Source organism: Gouania willdenowi, chromosome 22 (assembly GCF_900634775.1).
Source record: "Gouania willdenowi chromosome 22, fGouWil2.1, whole genome shotgun sequence".
Lineage (NCBI taxonomy): Eukaryota > Metazoa > Chordata > Actinopteri > Blenniiformes > Gobiesocidae > Gouania > Gouania willdenowi.
The window spans coordinates 3,635,891-3,653,424 of record NC_041065.1 but is presented as its reverse complement, the minus strand read 5'-3'; the positions used below and the strand labels follow the sequence as shown (position 1 = coordinate 3,653,424).

Sequence of the window (17,534 nt, the reverse complement as noted above, 5' to 3'; positions counted from 1 at the left end):
TATGGCCCTCTGTTAAATTTTTTGCGGCCCCCAATACAAATACACAAAATAATCCAAAAATTGACAACAAAAGTAATTAAGTAATCTTTATTTATAGATTACTTCTCACAGGTAAAAACCACAAAGTGCTGTACAAACATTTCAGTATCAACCCGTCTAAAGAAGACATGGAAAAACAGTCACAAATAACATGGGAGACAAGAACGGGAGAACTGAACAGACGTACACACAAATGATGCCAACAACACATGAAACATTGTATAAAGCAGGTGTGGATTTAGATCGACCTTAATAAATAAATGTGGAAATGCAGAAATATGTCAATAAATACATGTGGAAATGTATATATACAGGTGCTGGTCATATAATTAGAATATCATGAAAAAGTTGATTTATTTCAGTAATTTCATTCAAAAAGTGAAACTTGTATATTATATTAATTCATTACACACAGACTGATATATTATAAATGTTTATTTTAATGTTGATAATTATAACTGACGACTAATGAAAATCCCTCTCAGAAAATTAGAATATTACTTAAGACTGTTACAAAAAAAATAATCTGTAGAAATGTTGGCCAACTGAAAGTATGAAGATGAAAACTATGATCATGTACATCACTCAATAATTAGTTGAGGCTCTTTTTGCCTGATTTACAGCAACAATGCTGTGTGACATGGAGTGGATCAGTCTGTGGCTCTGCTCAGGTGTTATGAGAGCCCAGGATGCTCTGATAGTGACCTTCAGCTCTTCTGCATTGTTGGGTCTGGTGTCTCACATCTTCCTCTTCACAATACCTCATAGATGTTCTATGGGGTTAAGGTCAGGTGAGTTTGCTGGCCAATCAAGAACAGGGATACCATGGTCCTTAAACCAGGTACTGGTAGCTTTGGCACTGTGTGCAGGTGACAAGTCCTGTTGGAAAATGAAATCTGCATCTCCATAAAGTTGGTCAGCAGCAGGAAGCATGAAGTGCTCTAAAACTTCCTGGTAGACGTCTGCGTTGACCTTGGACCTAAGGAAACACAGTGGACCAACACCAGCACATGACATGGCACCCCAAACCATCACTGACTGTGGAAACTTTACACTCAACCTCAACCAACGTGGATTCTGTGTCTCTCTCCTCTCTTCCTCCAGACTCTGGGACCTTGATCTTCAAAGGACTAAATGTACTTTCATCAGAGAACATCACTTTGGACCACTCAACAGCAGTCCAGTCCTTTTTGTCTTTAGCCCAGGTGAGACGCTTCTGAATATATATATATAACGTTTCATTTAAAAAAAGTTTACTTCAAAGAAAAGTGTTAAAATGCAAATATTTGGGTCTCGATACTTCTTTCTTTGCATTTGAACACAATTTCTCTTTGATTGGAAATATCGATTTTTTTTTCTTAAAAGTTTTTTGATTTAATTGATTTTTGAATTTAATAAAAATACAAATCTACCAGTGAGGACTATACATAACATCTCCAGAAGGTGGCGCCACTACAACATGTCGTCCAGCACTCCCTAAAGAAGAAGAAGAAGAAGAAAACAAATCTCCTGAAGGCAGTAACCATCGAAGAAGAAGCCTCCACCGTCCACTGCACAATCCCGGAGCCCCACAAACAGACCCGGAGGAGGACAATGGCGTTCACATTCGCGGCCTTTTGTTACATGCTCGCTCTGCTCCTTACGGCAGCTCTTATTTTCTTCGCTATCTGGCACGTAAGTTCATGTTGAGTTTTCCCGCTAGTAGAACTATGGAAATGAATGCTAGCCACCCTGCCACTTAGCTAACGCTAACTGTTAGCACTCAGAGTTCATTAAGATAGCCGAGTCCATTTACCAACTGAGGCATTTTCACATTTCTTAATAATTCCTTAGGTTTTAGCAATCATCAAAGTTGTATAGAAAAAAATAAGTCAATTTCACATGTTGGTAATAATAAGCGAATTAAGCAGTACACTGTTTAGCCAAGAAGCTAAGCTAGGCTATGCTAACGGTTCCATTCATTGGTTGAGCCACAATGATGTTGCTGTCATGTGTTTTCTGACGTGACACGTGTTTATCTTTAGCAGACTGCCCTCAGCTGGTCTGATCTCATGGTTCTACACCAGTTTTGTTCAAATCCGGTCCTGAAGGCCTGCTGTGCTGCATGGTTTCAATGTAGGACAATATTCATAGCAGAAAAAGCAGGTTTTCACTTTAAAATTGTATGTAGTGAGAGATAGAACAAGCCAGGGTTTCGCCAGGTACCTCACGATACATCACAATATTTATTTATTTATTTATTTTTATTTTTTCGCTTCTAACGATATCACGATTCAGCAATTCTGCGATAAGCAATGTATCGCGGGAAATCACGATATGTGTCACTAAAGAAATTCAGAATTTATCTACTGCACTGAATCCATTTCACAGGAATTACAAAACACTGTCAATCAATTTCACATGAATGACAACCAAGTAAAACGGTGTATAATGCACAGTGGCTCTGCTTAACACGCACTCACCACAACTCGTCACATGTCCTTGTTATGTTTTAGTCTTTAAGGGAACACTGATAAAAAATATTCTTCATGGTGTTTGTGCAAATGTACTTTAAATCATTAAAAACAAAATGAATGCATTTCAGTGCTGCTTAACAAGCACGATGAGCTTGTTTTATGAAAACTGGAAAATTTCATTGCATATGAAAAATAAACATTTCAGTCAGTGGATTATAATATAAACAACTAGGTGGTCTATGAAAACCTGGGCACATATTTTAACTTATACTTACCACCATCATAACATTCAACTTAAACCTGCACTGCAGACTGCACATACGTTTCAGTGCTAATACTAACATCAATTTGTCAACTTGTTTTTAGTACTTAACTTCTGTTAAAAGAAAAAAAAAATTGATATTTGGCAGGAGTGTATCAATAATGAACCGCAAGAGGAAATATCACAATATATCATATCGATATTTTGGCACATCCCTAATGTGAACACTTATGTAGTGTTGAAATCAAAACAACATTAATATAACTGAATAGATTAATACAAAGCTCATCCATTGGCATTACTGTAAAAAACTAAAAGTATATAGTTTACTTAACTAAGAGAGACAAGTTCACACATCTTTGTTTTCTCAAATACATTTTTTTAAATTCTTGCACGATTTAGGCCAATAATATTTTTCTAGGAGCATCCAAAGTTATGACCTCGATAGATTAATGAAATAAATGAAGCTGATCAAATTTCCTTCAATGTGCTGGAACAGAAGACTGACCTTGACCTTTAATATGACCTTGAGCAGAGGTTTTTTCTTGTGACATTATGAACTTTGACCCCTACTGATCTTTTTACTGGTAGGTTGTACAGCTTCGGTCCAATTAAATAAAATACTCCACTTGAGATGAGCTTTTCATAAATGTAAGCATCAAACTTGTACATTAAATATTTGTTGAGATATGGAAAATTTAGTTTTTTGACTCGGTGTGTAATTTTGTAGAGGTTTGCACATAATATTGTTTACACTTGAAAAAAAAGAAAGAAATACATAATTTTTTTATTTTAACTTTTATACATTTTAGTTTTAGTTTAAATTTGTTGAAGAAGTTGTTTATTAAAAGCTCATGCTTACACCATTCATGTAAAGAGTTATAATAAAACAAAATGTATGAGCAACTCTGTTAAATAAAAGTCTGTTGGTCCAGTCGTATATTTTGTGATTGTCGTTTTCTTAAAATCTTGTCTTGTTCCCGTGAATCAATATTGTGTCTCGTGAGCTGAGTGTATCGTCACGCCCCTATTATTGACACTTGACCCGACCATGACATTTTGGCTTCAAAAAAGATCCTTGACATTGTCTTTATGAGATGACATACGTGTGATTAGTGCTGCATTAATAGCCTAGGAGGAGTTCTACGACAAAGCAGTTGTGGAAAAAAAAACCATAAGAACACCTACGAGAACAATGGATTTGGCAATTTTCAATTGCCAAATACAATTATATGAATGCAGTTACCATTACATCACATAAAAATCAGTTTAATTATATTGATTCTTTATTCTGCTTTTGTACATAATTAGCAAATACACAATTTGATTATTGATCCCACACCTGTTCTTATTGCATACATCGATCAATTTATCAGCTTTTGAAAAACCCAAAATATTGGTAACATCAACCCATCGGTTTTAAACGAGATCATGTTTGGGCGTGTGTGAGTGCCCAATAACAAAGTAGAGAATTATTGGAATATTGATCCATGACTGGAAGATCACTTGAATTAACTTCTTTTCTTACAATGTGGCAGTTTGTGGAAGTGTGTGTTTAAATGTTGTACTCAGATGATGTTCATTATTTTTCTCTCCAGATAATTGCTTTTGATGAGCTGAAGACTGATTACAAGAATCCAATAGATCAGTGTAACACTCTAAACCCGGTAGGTGGCGGCTCGTTTCTCATTCCTCTGACTGCATGCAGATCTCTGCTGTTGAAACACTTGTTCTCCGCCTCTGTCGCTCTCGTCTTTTCTCTCTGCACTGTTTTGCTGAATAACCTCTGCCTCTTCTGAATTCAGTGATCTTGTTGTTAGCTGTCCAACTCTAACGCCTTTTTGTTTTGTTTTTCCCTTGTTTTTTGCCTTTCATCCCTTTTACTCTTGGTTTTGAAACGACAAAAAGACAGTTGAAAAGGTCAAAAAGATAAAAAGAGTCAAAATTGCATTGAAGGTTTGTACCAGTCTTTAAAATGCTCAGTTCAACTCAGTCTGCAGTCTTGTCATTTTGCACGGGGAAGTGTTTGCAAATGTCTTTTCAGTTAACTAATCCCAGAGCTCAGGATTAGATTATCACTTTAGTGTGTTTTTGTTTGTTTTCATGGTTTTGTCTTTTATAATGTTTTTTCTTAAGTGCAAATATTGTCTTAATGTAGTGAAGCCTTTAGTCAGAAAATCAGTATTTAAATGTTGCTTAGTTGCCTTTTTCCTTCCTATAAATCTGTTTTTTGATAGGATTAAACACTAGTGGGTTTCTGATGGATGATTGGTTACTGCTGACTAAGGCTGAAGCATTGATGTTAACTGAAAAGACTTGCAAATACTCAAAACTTGCATGATTTCAACTACAACCTACCCTTTGTCTGCATTGAGTGCTACAGTGAATGATGTAGTGAATAATAAAGTAATCCATCAGGCCTCCGATTATCCCTGATCACGGCCGACAGACGGAGAACACGGAGTTCACGTTCTGAAAAGGAAAAAGAAAATATGAACCGTTTTATTCCTCTTAATTTTAAATCAAGTCTTAAATGACACGGAAATGCCTCACATGCATGTTTTGGGACAATATTATTACACATTTACACTTTTTTTGAGGGAAAAACGCGTGTGTGAATGTCTGCAACAAGTGCAGAAAACAAACCAACTTGTCAAATTTTACTCAAACTTGGTGAAAATCTTGTGCTACTTAATCACACATCTGTGCTGGATTTGATTGCAAAATGAAATGTAAATATCTTACACGGACTAAACCCTCACATGTTTTAGTCAGTGTTAGCGATATTTGATCATATTTGTCCTGTAAAACGAGTGGCTGAAGCAAACACATTTTTCTTACCGGAATCTCGCGTGATTTCAGCTTAACCCTCTTCTTCATCTGAAGCCTGTAAATATAAAATTAACAACAGTAATTTGCATCAATTACAGGAAGTTTAATAGCAGTAAAAGCTCCAAACAGGGAAAAGTGTGAAGTTATATTTGTCATTCCATGTAATTTAAAAACATTGTTTTATGCTTTCCCACGAACTTTGGTCTTAAAAAAATTCTGCATTTTTTTTTTTTACCAATTGTTGTGTGAATTTTCTATAGGCACGCTGTACGTTTTTGTTTTAATCGGATGAATACGTTTTAAGATATTGACAATTTAGTGAGGGGGGAATGTGTTGATTTCTCAGATCTGCTGTATTCCACAAAGGAAATAAAAATGTAGAACATGAGAAATGTGTTCATAATAAATATTGTTTTCAAAAATAAATGTTTCTCTGATGCAATGGTTATTATATTTTTATGTTACTAGTGAAAACCTAAATTATTGTAAGACAGAGGCCTCATGTAAAGGTTTTTAATATTGGTGAGTGGTGACATTTTTTTTCCTACATTCCCACATGCAGTTATGGCCTATGAAAATAGTAAAAAAAAAATTAAAAAAAAGTAATTATTCGGATTTCAAGAGCATGTGACCCAAGAACCATTGCTTATATGTGACTAATCATTAGTGATGTGAACAGTCTATGTTCATAGCTCTAGGCTGATCACAGTACAGGGAGCTGAGACATATGTTATTTACTGAAGACCCAAACATGTTCCAGACCCAAACACATGACATGTCCACCAGATAGGATGTATAGCAGATGTTTATGTATATTCTGAGAGAGTAGGTGGAGCTTATTACTATACCATATTTACCTTTCATATATGATGCAGTTCATCAGATATTGGAAGCTGAAAATGGAAGAAAAATGAGAATACAAAAATACAAATACGCCCCTCACTAAATTGGCAAACAAAAAATGCAGAACAATTAGTAAAAAAATTCAGATTTTTTTTTAGACCAAAGTGCGTGGGAAATCTGAGTTTGTCTAATCCCAGAGATGAGATGATTGGATGAATTGTGTTTTTTTTTATCCACTCATCAGTGGGTAAACAGTGCATGATCTCAGGGTTTGGCTGGAGATGGTGTCACCTGTGGTTCAGAGCAGATGGCAGGAGAGTTTGACACCAGCAATTGGTCACTGAGTGCACTGGAGGGCGGAGCTTAGTGAGCGTTTGTGTTTGGCAGCACAGTGCAGGACTTCTCTTCCTCCTCCTCCCATCTCCTGCACCTCACCCCTCAACTCTCCATCTGTGGGCTGCTGCTCTTCTTTCCCAATGCATGGCCTCCATGTTGTGCGTCCATCTGCTTGAAAAAATCCTGCTCATTCCCACCGCACGCCCTCTCAGATCTGCAGTTGGTTGAAGGTGGACTTTCCTCACTCTTTATTACTGGTTCATCTTTAGATCAGCAGCTGAAAGAAATATGAATCTGATGTCCTGATCTTACACTATGAACAACTGTGAGACGACCCATAAACCAGGTGTCTTTGATGCTTTTAATGCTCCAAATCACGCTAGCCTGGCAGATATGAAGAACGCATGAACACTTGTACATGGGGTTTGGGGGTGGGCTCTCTCTTTAACACAGGTTAAACCGAACGGGACATGAGTGGAGCGTCTGAGCCGCATGCACTACTATAACTACTATTCTACAAATCACTTTTGGTTGTACCATGCCAAAAAAATCAACGTGCAGAAAAAGAGCGGAAACGTGAGGCAATGGGCCAGGCACATTATGCTGAGTCACCTGAAGTCCGAAATGCCCGCCTGGCCAGCAACACTACACCCGTGACAAGATGCCGTGCAGCTCAAACGGCTAAAGATCAGAGTAATGGCCTGGCCGGCAAGAGGCAAGACGGCGTGCAGCAGAAACACCTCAACAGCAGGAGGAACGCTTTAACGCTAGAGTATTAACACCTCTTTGTACATCCAAACTTCAAACACATACTCATTTGCCCATAATTGACAACTCTACTTAAGCTCCCACTATATGAATACATACCTCTGACGGGCACTGTACTAGTCTCTAGAAAAGCAAGGAATGTGTGTGTTCCTCAAATATCTCTGCAGATCAGGATCAGACTGACCTGAGAGTTTCAACATGGCTGCTGCTTGGTTCAAGGGTGTGCAGTGACAGATTTGTTTGGACACTCCACCTCCTGAGTCGATGGACTCAGTAATTACGTCAGAATTCGACAGAATTTTGTAGAAGTTCTACAGTGATGATGTCATCAGTGATGATGTCCCACCTTCAAACACAACCTAATTTGGTCATCCATGAAAAAGCTACTTATCCTCCCACTAACCCTGCATCAGTATTTTATAATTCACCGCTGACATCATGTTTCTATGTGCAGTAGAACCAAAGTTATGACAGAATATCCAAATAGGTGATACGGATGGCAGCCATCTGGATTTTGAGTGGGAATCGTTGGTTTGCCAGTGGATCCCATTAAAAATTGATTCAGCATACTCAAAAACCCCCATGTACAAATGTTCATGCTTTCTTCCAGAAGTGAACATCTGAGCCTAAAATGCTACGTATCTGCTGGGTTACTCAGCCTTCCCTTCCTGAAGTGTCAGCGTAGTGTGTCAGACTCCAAGCTCTGCAGCTCATGTGACCATGTGACCGTCTTTCAGCTCGTGCTCCCGGAGTATCTCATCCACTTCTTCTTCTGCGTGATGTTCTTCTGCGCGGCCGAGTGGCTCACCCTCTTCCTTAACCTGCCACTGCTGGCCTACCACGTGTGGAGGTGTGTACCTGTGCCCCATGAACCGATGTTTCAACCCACGTTGTGGCAGACGATGAGCTGCTGACTTGTTTTCCTGCAGGTACATGAGCAGGCCCGTGATGAGCTGTCCAGGACTCTACGACCCCACCACCATCATGAACGCTGACATCTTGGCGTACTGTCAGAAGGAAGGCTGGTGCAAGCTGGCGTTCTACCTACTTTCCTTCTTCTACTATCTCTATGGGTACGTCTTTCTCACTCTCGTTAAAAGGATCCTCCACTGTTTTTACACGTTTACAGGGCTCTACACTAACTGTTCTAGTGGTGGCACTGGTTCAACTAACGTTCTCAGTTGGTTGCACCAGCACAGAATTTGGTCGCACCATTTTTTTAAGTGGTGATGGGGGAGTGTACAGCATAGCCATGTATGCTGATGAATAGTTGACTTAACTGGCGTACTGTAGTTTTGTATGAAGTAAAGATTGACAATGACTCGAGATATATTTGCTAAATGTTTTAATGTTTTAGTGTCATTATTAAGTTTTTCTGCAACAAGCAGTGGCTGAAACAACAGGTCATTTATTTTCTATCATTTTAAAAGAAGAGGTAACTTTTTTTTAAATAACAGCAAATCATAACAACAGGTTACATGTATTCTGTTTTATTATTTTGCAGAAATGCTGTACTTTAATTAAGTTAACAGTAGCATAACCAACTTAGCATCTGCATTGTTTCATCACATGGAATTAAATTCAGAGGGTCCAGCTCTGATAGTGGGGTCTCCTAACCCTCTTCCCCTGGTCAGGGGTCTGCAACCTTTACTCTACAAGGAACCATTTAACCTCATCTCACCTGGATTAAAGTCCTCCTGGAGCCATAAATACCTTCTCAATAAAGACAATACAGTGGATTAAATTCTATACAGCTAAAATTCTATAGAATAATGTTTGATTTAATTTGATTTATATTGATCATGTAAATGGAAACTTAAACAGTTTAAAATAAAATAAATTTACATCAGAAATAAAACAGTATCTTTCATCTTCAAATTCTGATACATCTCAGTTTACATGAACACAATGTTATATAAAAAAGATTTTTTTTTAGTTAATGTATTTGAAAGGCTACAAAAAGTAACATGAATTTGATAACACATGATCATGTGATCAACACGTGTTAATTACTCATGTCTTGCCACACATAAAACATTATTATTTAACCTGTACATCTGTTTTCTTCCAGAATAGTGTTTGTTAGTTTAGTTATCTTACCAGGGATTTAAAACTCAGTCATTGCACAACGTGATTTATTATTAGGTTAACAAATTGTTATGTCTTGATTTTATTTGTCATTAATTATTAATAGGTTCTGTAAAAAATAACTATTTCAATAATTTTTTTAAAGCTATAGGAAGCCATTGCAAAAGAGTCAAAGAGCCACATTAGGCCCCAGAGCCACAGGTTGCAGACCACTGCCCTGAGAGAACCACAGCTGAACATCTGGCCTGGTATCATAGTTCATCAGTTCTGGTCCCTCCATGATGATTCTGATGAGCGTGTTCTTTCTATCACTGAGCTGAGCATGTTCTTCCTTTTTACTGCTGCTCTCAATGTGAGCGTGCACTGAAGGGCTCATTATGTCTGGCTCCGTTCATGGACCGCGCGCACTCCAAAGGTGCACATTGGTGTTTATACTCGGCGCATTCACCCTTTGCGTAAAAGTTGCGTAAGCGTGCACCGTCTCCTCACCCACAGCACTGCCGTCAAGCCCGCCTCCTCCGAAATCCTCGGTCAACCTTGCCCCCAGCCAATTTTTTATAGACAGTTTAACGGTAATCCCGCCGTGCAGAGAGAGAAAGAAGTGTACTCTGTGGGTCGTGACAAAGCGCTCAGCCGCTCCGTATAAAATAACGTCACCCTATATGAACTTGCACGGATGCGACCAGATAAAATTTTCACTCGTACACACTTAAAAACATACTCGCATATGCAACCATTTTGGTCATAGTCTCGAGCCCTGGTTTAGCCTAAAATTTTGACATGTACTTATTAGAAGATCCATGTCTAACAATCCAATTCAATTCAACTTTATTTGTATAGTGCAATTTATAACAAAGTAGGGATGTAACGATTCACTCAACTCACGATACGATTCTCTCACGATTTATTTTACAAAATGGGACTGTAGACAAATGATGACTGAAAAATATTCCTTTCTTTTTTGGGGGAAAAAAATAGATAATACTGTCTTATTTTCCTTTTATTTTTAATTGTCAAAAGAATCCCTTGATAAACTATTCAAAACAATGCAATTTAATTAAAAATAAATCTTGAATGAAATAAATAAAGGAATAATACAAATGAAGAAGAAGCTTATTAATTTCAATTCTGGTTCTATAGTAAACAATACAAAACTGCATAATAGTTTTTTGTTTTTTTTTAAGTGCAACTGAAAATGTATTTTATGCCTTAACAATTGGACTTTTAAAGAACAAAAACCGTCATTGCACTGATTTACGTCAGATATTTGTTTGGACCAGCAGAGGGCACTGGTAACCCAGTGGTCGGTTGGCATGCAGCTAATGTAGCAGTGAAGAAGAGATGCTATGCTAGCAGACAGAGCTAATAGAAAAACGTGACTTTTACAGATATTCACGTAATATTACAGCGATTCAATTTTCAAAGTATCGATGTCAATCGTGATACCTATGAATTGATTTTTAACTGCCTTACGATTAATCGTTACATCCCTACAACAAAGTATTCCCAATGCACATATCAAAATATAAAACTCCTACTAAGAAAGAGAAAACCTAACAAGATCCACATGAACAAGCATTTAGCAACAGTGGAAAGAAATGACTCTCTTTTAACGGGAAGAAATCTTCGTTAGAACCAGGTTCAGAGGTGGCAGCCATCTGCGTCGACTGGTTGGGGTTAGTGGACTGAAGGACCAACAGAACAGGATAGAGAGATAGAACATCAGTTGAGCCGTGAACCACAGATCAGGAACTGCATCATCAGCTTCACGACACCTGAAATAGAGAAGATGGAGAAGGACGAGGAGAAGGCACTGACTGCAGAAAAACATGATACATTATTATCAAATCAGCCTGTCTTGGCCTTGGGCCTCACTCCCAGTGACCTAGTCAATACTTGTTAAAAAGATGACAAATCTCTTCCTGTTTATTGGTAAGCTAACGGCAACTCCAAGGTCTGTAAATGCGACCGTTCACAGACGAGCCCATATCCACTCTAGTTATGTTATGTTATGTTATGTTATGTTATGTTATGTTATGTTATGTTATGTTATGTTATGATTCAGTCCTGTTTATACGGACTGTAAATCATAACCAGCTACATCACAATTTGAATCTCTTCCCGTTTATTGAACCAGAAAATGCGACCGTTTACAGATGAGCCCATGTTTGCTCTAGCGATCAGATTATGTTATGATTCTGGTCATTATGCACCATATTAATTTTATGAGCATTTTAAAAATTCCTGTGTTCATCCATCTTTAAATTATGTGATTGATTGATGTCACACGGCCCCACTGCCTGTAAACATCCCATTGTTTTCTATTGGAGTTAAATATTCAGCCTGATTTTTATATATTTTCAAAGCTTTAAATCAACATCTTTAACTTTATCTGATTATTTAGAGCTAACAAAAAGCAGCACAAGTTGTCATTTTGACTGAAAAGCTGCTAAATGATCTATAAAACAGGCTGAATACTTCACTCCAATAGAAAACAATGGGATGTTTACAGACAGTGGGGCCGTGTGACATCATCAATCATGTGATTTCAAGATGGATGAAAATGCAGTAGTCCATTTTTACAAGGAAATTAAATGAATATGGTGCTAAATGTGCTTTATTATGCATAGACTTCTAAAAAATATATATTTCAAAGACTTTAGGTTGAACTTGTAAAAACACTTTAACCCTAAAACACTTTATTCAAGTTAGAACATGTAGAGTTTAGTTCTTTATTTGATCAATTTGTCTAATCCTATAAATCCCTGCATCATTTCATTTGACACCAGCCTCATCATTAGGGGTGTAAAGATTGATCGTAAGGCAGTTAAAAATTGATTCATTGGTATCACGGTTCACATCGATACTCTGAAAATTGAATCGCAGTACTTTTTTTAACAGCAGAGGGCGCTATCTATTTATCCTTCTCTTGTTTGAACTACGTCACTCACACGTGACGTGTTGCGTCGGCACCAGGCATGGCCAGTCCAGCCTATACGCAAACTAAGCGGCTGCTTAGGGCCCCCTGGCCACTAGAGGGCCCCCAACCTGGCAACCCCACTTGCATGTTACTGGTACTGCTGTGCATTGCACACATCAAAACTGCTGGGTGCATTTCCAGTAATCTATCCGTCATGCATTTGTTTGTAATTACAAACTCGCAACATAGAGAGTGACGTTGGACCTGACTGTGCCGCGATTGGTCAGCTCATTGTAAGAAAGTAGCGTGGAAGAAAATTCAAAATACAAACAGCACTCGTCATGTTGAAGATAATTTATTCGTCCAGAAGCGTAGGCGGCAGGTGGAATCGCCTACTATTCTTAAACATGTTCATAAATGATTCCTTACCCCTTTAGCACTGAATGACTATCTGTAATATTACTTCAATACCTGTAAAAGTCACGTTTTTCTATTAGCTTTCTCTGCTAGCACATAGCATCTCTTCTTCACTGCTAGAATAGATGCATGCCAGCCGACCACTAGGTTACCAACGCCCTCTGCTGGCCCAAACACATATGAAAATACAGTACACTGACTTTTTTTTTTTTAAAGTCCAATTGTTAAAGCACAAAATACATTTTCAGTTGCACTTTTAAAAGAAAAGGAACAATTGTGTAGTTTTGCATTGTTTACTGTAGAGCCAGAGTTTAAATTAAAGGGGACATATCATGCTAAATCCACTTTTTTAGCCCTTAAATGCATTTTGTTGTATATTTAGAGTGTTTAGAAGTACAGAAAAGTTCAAATTAATCTCTTCAGGTGCTCCGTTGATTTCTTCATATTCTGTTTTGCTCATATTTTTCAATCTGTTTCGATTTTTCTATTCTCGATTATGTTTTTTGAACAATAACGTCACAGTATTTGCAGCGTAACTGCCAAATTAGGACATTGACTCCAGGCCCAACACTTTAAGCAATCCGTCATTCTTATTTCTCGCTTTTATTTTGTAGTCCAAGCTCAAGGATGCCGAAGTTACGAGAGGATAAATCAAAATGTTGGGTTGTTGGATGTAGTAACCCACACGCTTCATTACACCGTCTCCCAGCATCAGAACCTTTTCAAAGTGTCTGGTTGAGTTTTATTTTTTACAGAAATGTACCCACATCTGTGGGTAAAGTCATTTTTGTGTGTGTGAAGCACTTCAAGGATGACAGCTTCATCAACCTCCACCAGTATAAAGAAGGATTTACAGAAAGACTTTGTCAGATTGAGGGTTCAATTCCTTCTATCTTTGGAGATGATGAACAGAGCACTTTGGTAAGCTGTAAATAATGCTAAAAAGTGTGATGATAAGACGTCCCTGTCATTGTTTTGTTAGCATTAGCAGTTGCACCGTCTTCATATGTTAGCGCTGTGTGCTCGTTTTAGATCCTTGATGATATGGCCTACGTGATTTAATTTAAGTCTAAAGTTTTCATTAGTCATTTCATTTTGCTGTTTTTGTCTCCAAAAAGACTGTATTAAAATGCATTTCGTGACGTTAGCTCGGCGCTAGCGTTAGCTCGGCGCTTGGGTTAGCTCACTTGTTAGGGTTCTGCAGGTTGATCATTTTCATCTCGCTCCGCCGGGTCCGACTCTGGCTGGAACATGTAAGGCTGGATGGACAAGTCTAACGTTGTTGACATTTTGTAAATAACATGTGAATAAACATTTTCTGCACCGCTACACAATCGTATCTCTTCTATCAAACTACAAAAATGGCCGAACAGGGTGGAGTTGAACCGAGTGTCACCTCTGCAACCTGGAGAGGGGGAGGGGTATGGAGTGTCTCATTTGCATTTAAAGGGACCGCACCAAAACGAGTTGCTCTCAGAAGCACATCAGAAAAAGGTAGAAAAGGGGTGGAGCTATAATAATGAGGAATTCAGACCCAAGCATTGCAGTTCTGCTTTATATAGACCACAACTGTATGATTTATATGTAAAAAGGAAGGATTTAAAAGTATGATATGTCCCCTTTAATAGGCTTCTTCTTCATTTGTATTATTCCTGTATTTATTTCATTCAGGATTTATTTTTAGTTAAATTGCATTGTTTTTAATAGTTTATCAAAGGATTTTTTGACGATAAAAAATAAAAGGAAAATAGTACAGTATTTTCTAATTTTTTTTCCGAAAAAAATAAAATATTTTTCAATCATTTGTCTACAGTCCCATTTTGTTAAATAAATCATATCGTGAATCGTTACATCCCAACTCAGCATTCTAACGCAGTGTTGACGTGTCCTGACAGGATGATCTACGTGCTGGTGAGCTCCTAAACGGGGACGATGAAGGAAAAGGACGTGCATGTACACTGAGATCATCAGTGCTGAGCTTTGGACCTGTTGGTGATGCCGTTTTTAGTCGACGGACTCTCCACCCCCGACTTCAGATCTTCAAACAATGCTGTCATTTCAGAAAGGTTTAGGCGGTGGCAGCTCCTCTCCCAGCACACTACTTTAATAAGAAATCATGGAAAAGACGGACAAACCCGGACGGAGGAGTTTTTCTTCTTTGCAAAGATGGGATTTTGTGTGTGTGTGTGATTAGATTTAAATCCATTTCTTTTTGTTTCTTCATGGATCCTAACTGTTGAGTGTTCACACAGTAGGTAGACATCTTTGGGTGAGCTTAACCATGTAGCTTTCTTTGTAAATCAGAGCCATCAGTACACACAGGAGATCATTGTGACATCATAGGCTACTTTATGTGTGAACCCTTTCTGTTTAATGGATCAACTGAAGGCTATGGCCTTCTCTCCTGCTGTGATGATAAATTCACCCCCAAAAATGTCCTTTGTCATTGTGCTTTTATTTTTATTATTTTCAATCCAACACTATCATGTTGTTTGCTACACTGATGTTTTATTTATGTTTGCTTTTCTCCAGGATATCAAGCACTCCTCCGTGTCACTCATGTCCAGGTTCACAATCTGGAGAAGTTTTCAAACGTGTTCCTTTAGGATTGGAACATTTATTTCCACTGTTAAACTTCATCAAACCAAAACTTGTCACCTGACTTTCTTTTAAAATCCCACTATGTCCCATCAAGTGATTTTAGATTTGAATAAAAGTATCTCACTGTTATTAAGGAATGGTGTGATTTTAATACTGCAAAGGTTTTCTGAAGGAAACTCTTAAGTCCACAGAAGTGACCGCTCACATCCAGACAATCCACTGTTTACATGTATGATTACCCATAAGGCCAATCATGTCACAATAAGCATATTTACTTTCACTTTAATGTGACCCCTTTATCACATCAGCTATTATTAGTTCCTGCTTTCTAAATGAAATCTTTCATTAGTTTAAAGCTAATTAACCACACATTAGTAACAAACATGTTGATGAAAAAATGGATATTTTGCAAATTGCCGTGTGAGATTTGGAATGAATGAAACATTTTGAAAGCGGTTGAAGGATCTTAATATTAGCAAGTGGAAAAATCAGTAAGGCATGAAAAATGTGGAAAACACCCACATTTCAGAGGTAAGGCATAATTATATATAAATATAAATAAGGCATAAAATGCAAACATTTTGGAACTTTTTTTTCCTGAGATAAGGTTATGATGAGCACAATTAAACTGGGGTAATGAAAGTAATGCATGACAAATATAGAGAGGCACTCAGTGGGGTGGCAGTTGCTTAGTGAGGCTGTAGCATTTTTTAATTATTTATTTTTTGCCTTGTCTGCACATGCCATCGAAGGTTATATTTGCAGTAGTTTTTAGGGTCTAATGATGGTCTTAACTTAGTTTTTTTGCCATTATGGAAAAAATGCCTTACCTTCAATTGCAGGTGTTTGAATTTTTTTTTTCAAACCTTTTTTATGCCTTTAAACAAGCAAAAAAAAATCTAAAAGTTTGAGGTAAGGCTCTAGCAAGGCATAAAAAACTGAAACATTTTCAAACGCCTCAAAACAATGATAAATCAATCAATCAATCAATCTTTATTTGTATAGCGCCAAATCATAACCAATGGTATCTCAAGGCACTTTACAGTAGAGCAGTCTTAAGGACGGACTCTTCATTTTATGGATACACACATATGCATATATACATATATACACATACATATGTATCCCACACCCAACATGAATTCATCATGGCGGCAAGGAAAACCTTCTGTTAAGCAGCAGGAACCTTGTGTGGATCCCATTCCTATGATGAACAGCCATCCACGTTATGCTGTGTTGGGTGTGTGCATAGCATAAAGCTATCATAAGCCCTAAAACTAGTGCAAATATGAGCACACTTTTTGTTTGCCTTGTCTACTCATGCTGTCAAAGGTCAACACTATATATGTAGTGTTGTCTTTTTGTGACGGCACATTTTATTATTGCACTTAAATAAATGAAATTGTTTTATTGCATAGTTGTGACCATCAACAGCCCTCCCTAAGGATGGGTAAAAAGTACCTTATTAAAGGGAGGATTGAAAAAGAGAGGGCAGTGTTACACATAGGTGGAGGGGGAAGGAAACAGGGAAGAGGGAGTCAGGGCGGGATGATGGAAGATACGCACTTTCACCAATATAAGGTGAAAGTGCAATGTAATGTTATAGTTGTGTCATAATGTGTTGTGTAATCAGTTAAGTCAGTCTGGTGACAAGTGTGGATAAATTGAAGCGGGTAACTCAGCACCAGCCATCCACAGAGGGGCCGGGCCCCCACCTGATAGACCTGAATGTGTAAACCAACCCACCACCGTTATGTGAATGTATGAGGTGCAATTAAAGAAAGGGGATGGGGGAGCGATGTCCCCCCACCCAACCCTCGTGGATATGTGTGTGTGTCGCACGCAAACAGTAATTCAAGGAAACAAACCACTTAAAAACAGACCCGTCCAAAGACGTACTTGGGGGTCAGTGCCCAAGTATGTGGGAATGGATTTAACCGTGTGCTGCTTTTCCCCCCTTCAACCATAATAT

The 17,534-nt window shown here is 38.0% G+C and overlaps 1 protein-coding gene across 2 annotated transcripts; it reads left to right on the top strand.

Moving 5' to 3' along the window:
• The first annotated feature begins 1,537 nt into the window (after window positions 1-1,537).
• On the top strand, window positions 1,538-15,611 carry cnih1 (cornichon family member 1). Of its 2 annotated transcripts, XM_028437599.1 has the most exons (6): window positions 1,538-1,713; window positions 4,356-4,424; window positions 4,666-4,713; window positions 8,274-8,386; window positions 8,466-8,609; window positions 14,857-15,611. In XM_028437599.1, exons 1-6 carry the CDS (start codon window positions 1,633-1,635, stop codon window positions 14,882-14,884), a joined length of 483 nt encoding a protein of 160 aa, XP_028293400.1. In that variant the 5' UTR covers window positions 1,538-1,632; the 3' UTR covers window positions 14,885-15,611. The 2 variants fall into 2 exon arrangements, with proteins under 2 accessions (XP_028293400.1, XP_028293401.1); XM_028437600.1 differs by lacking the exon at window positions 4,666-4,713 and having other exon boundaries at window positions 1,540-1,713.
• The last annotated feature ends 1,923 nt before the right edge of the window (window positions 15,612-17,534 follow it).

Coding starts and splice junctions, on each gene's coding strand:
- cnih1 (XM_028437599.1), top strand. CDS start 1,633: ATGGCGTTCACATTCGCGGCCTTTTGTTACATGCTCGCTCTGCTCCTT. Junction 1,714..4,355: donor TTTTCTTCGCTATCTGGCAC/GTAAGTTCATGT, acceptor TTTTCTCTCCAG/ATAATTGCTTTTGATGAGCT. Junction 4,714..8,273: donor GAGTCAAAATTGCATTGAAG/GTTTGTACCAGT, acceptor ACCGTCTTTCAG/CTCGTGCTCCCGGAGTATCT.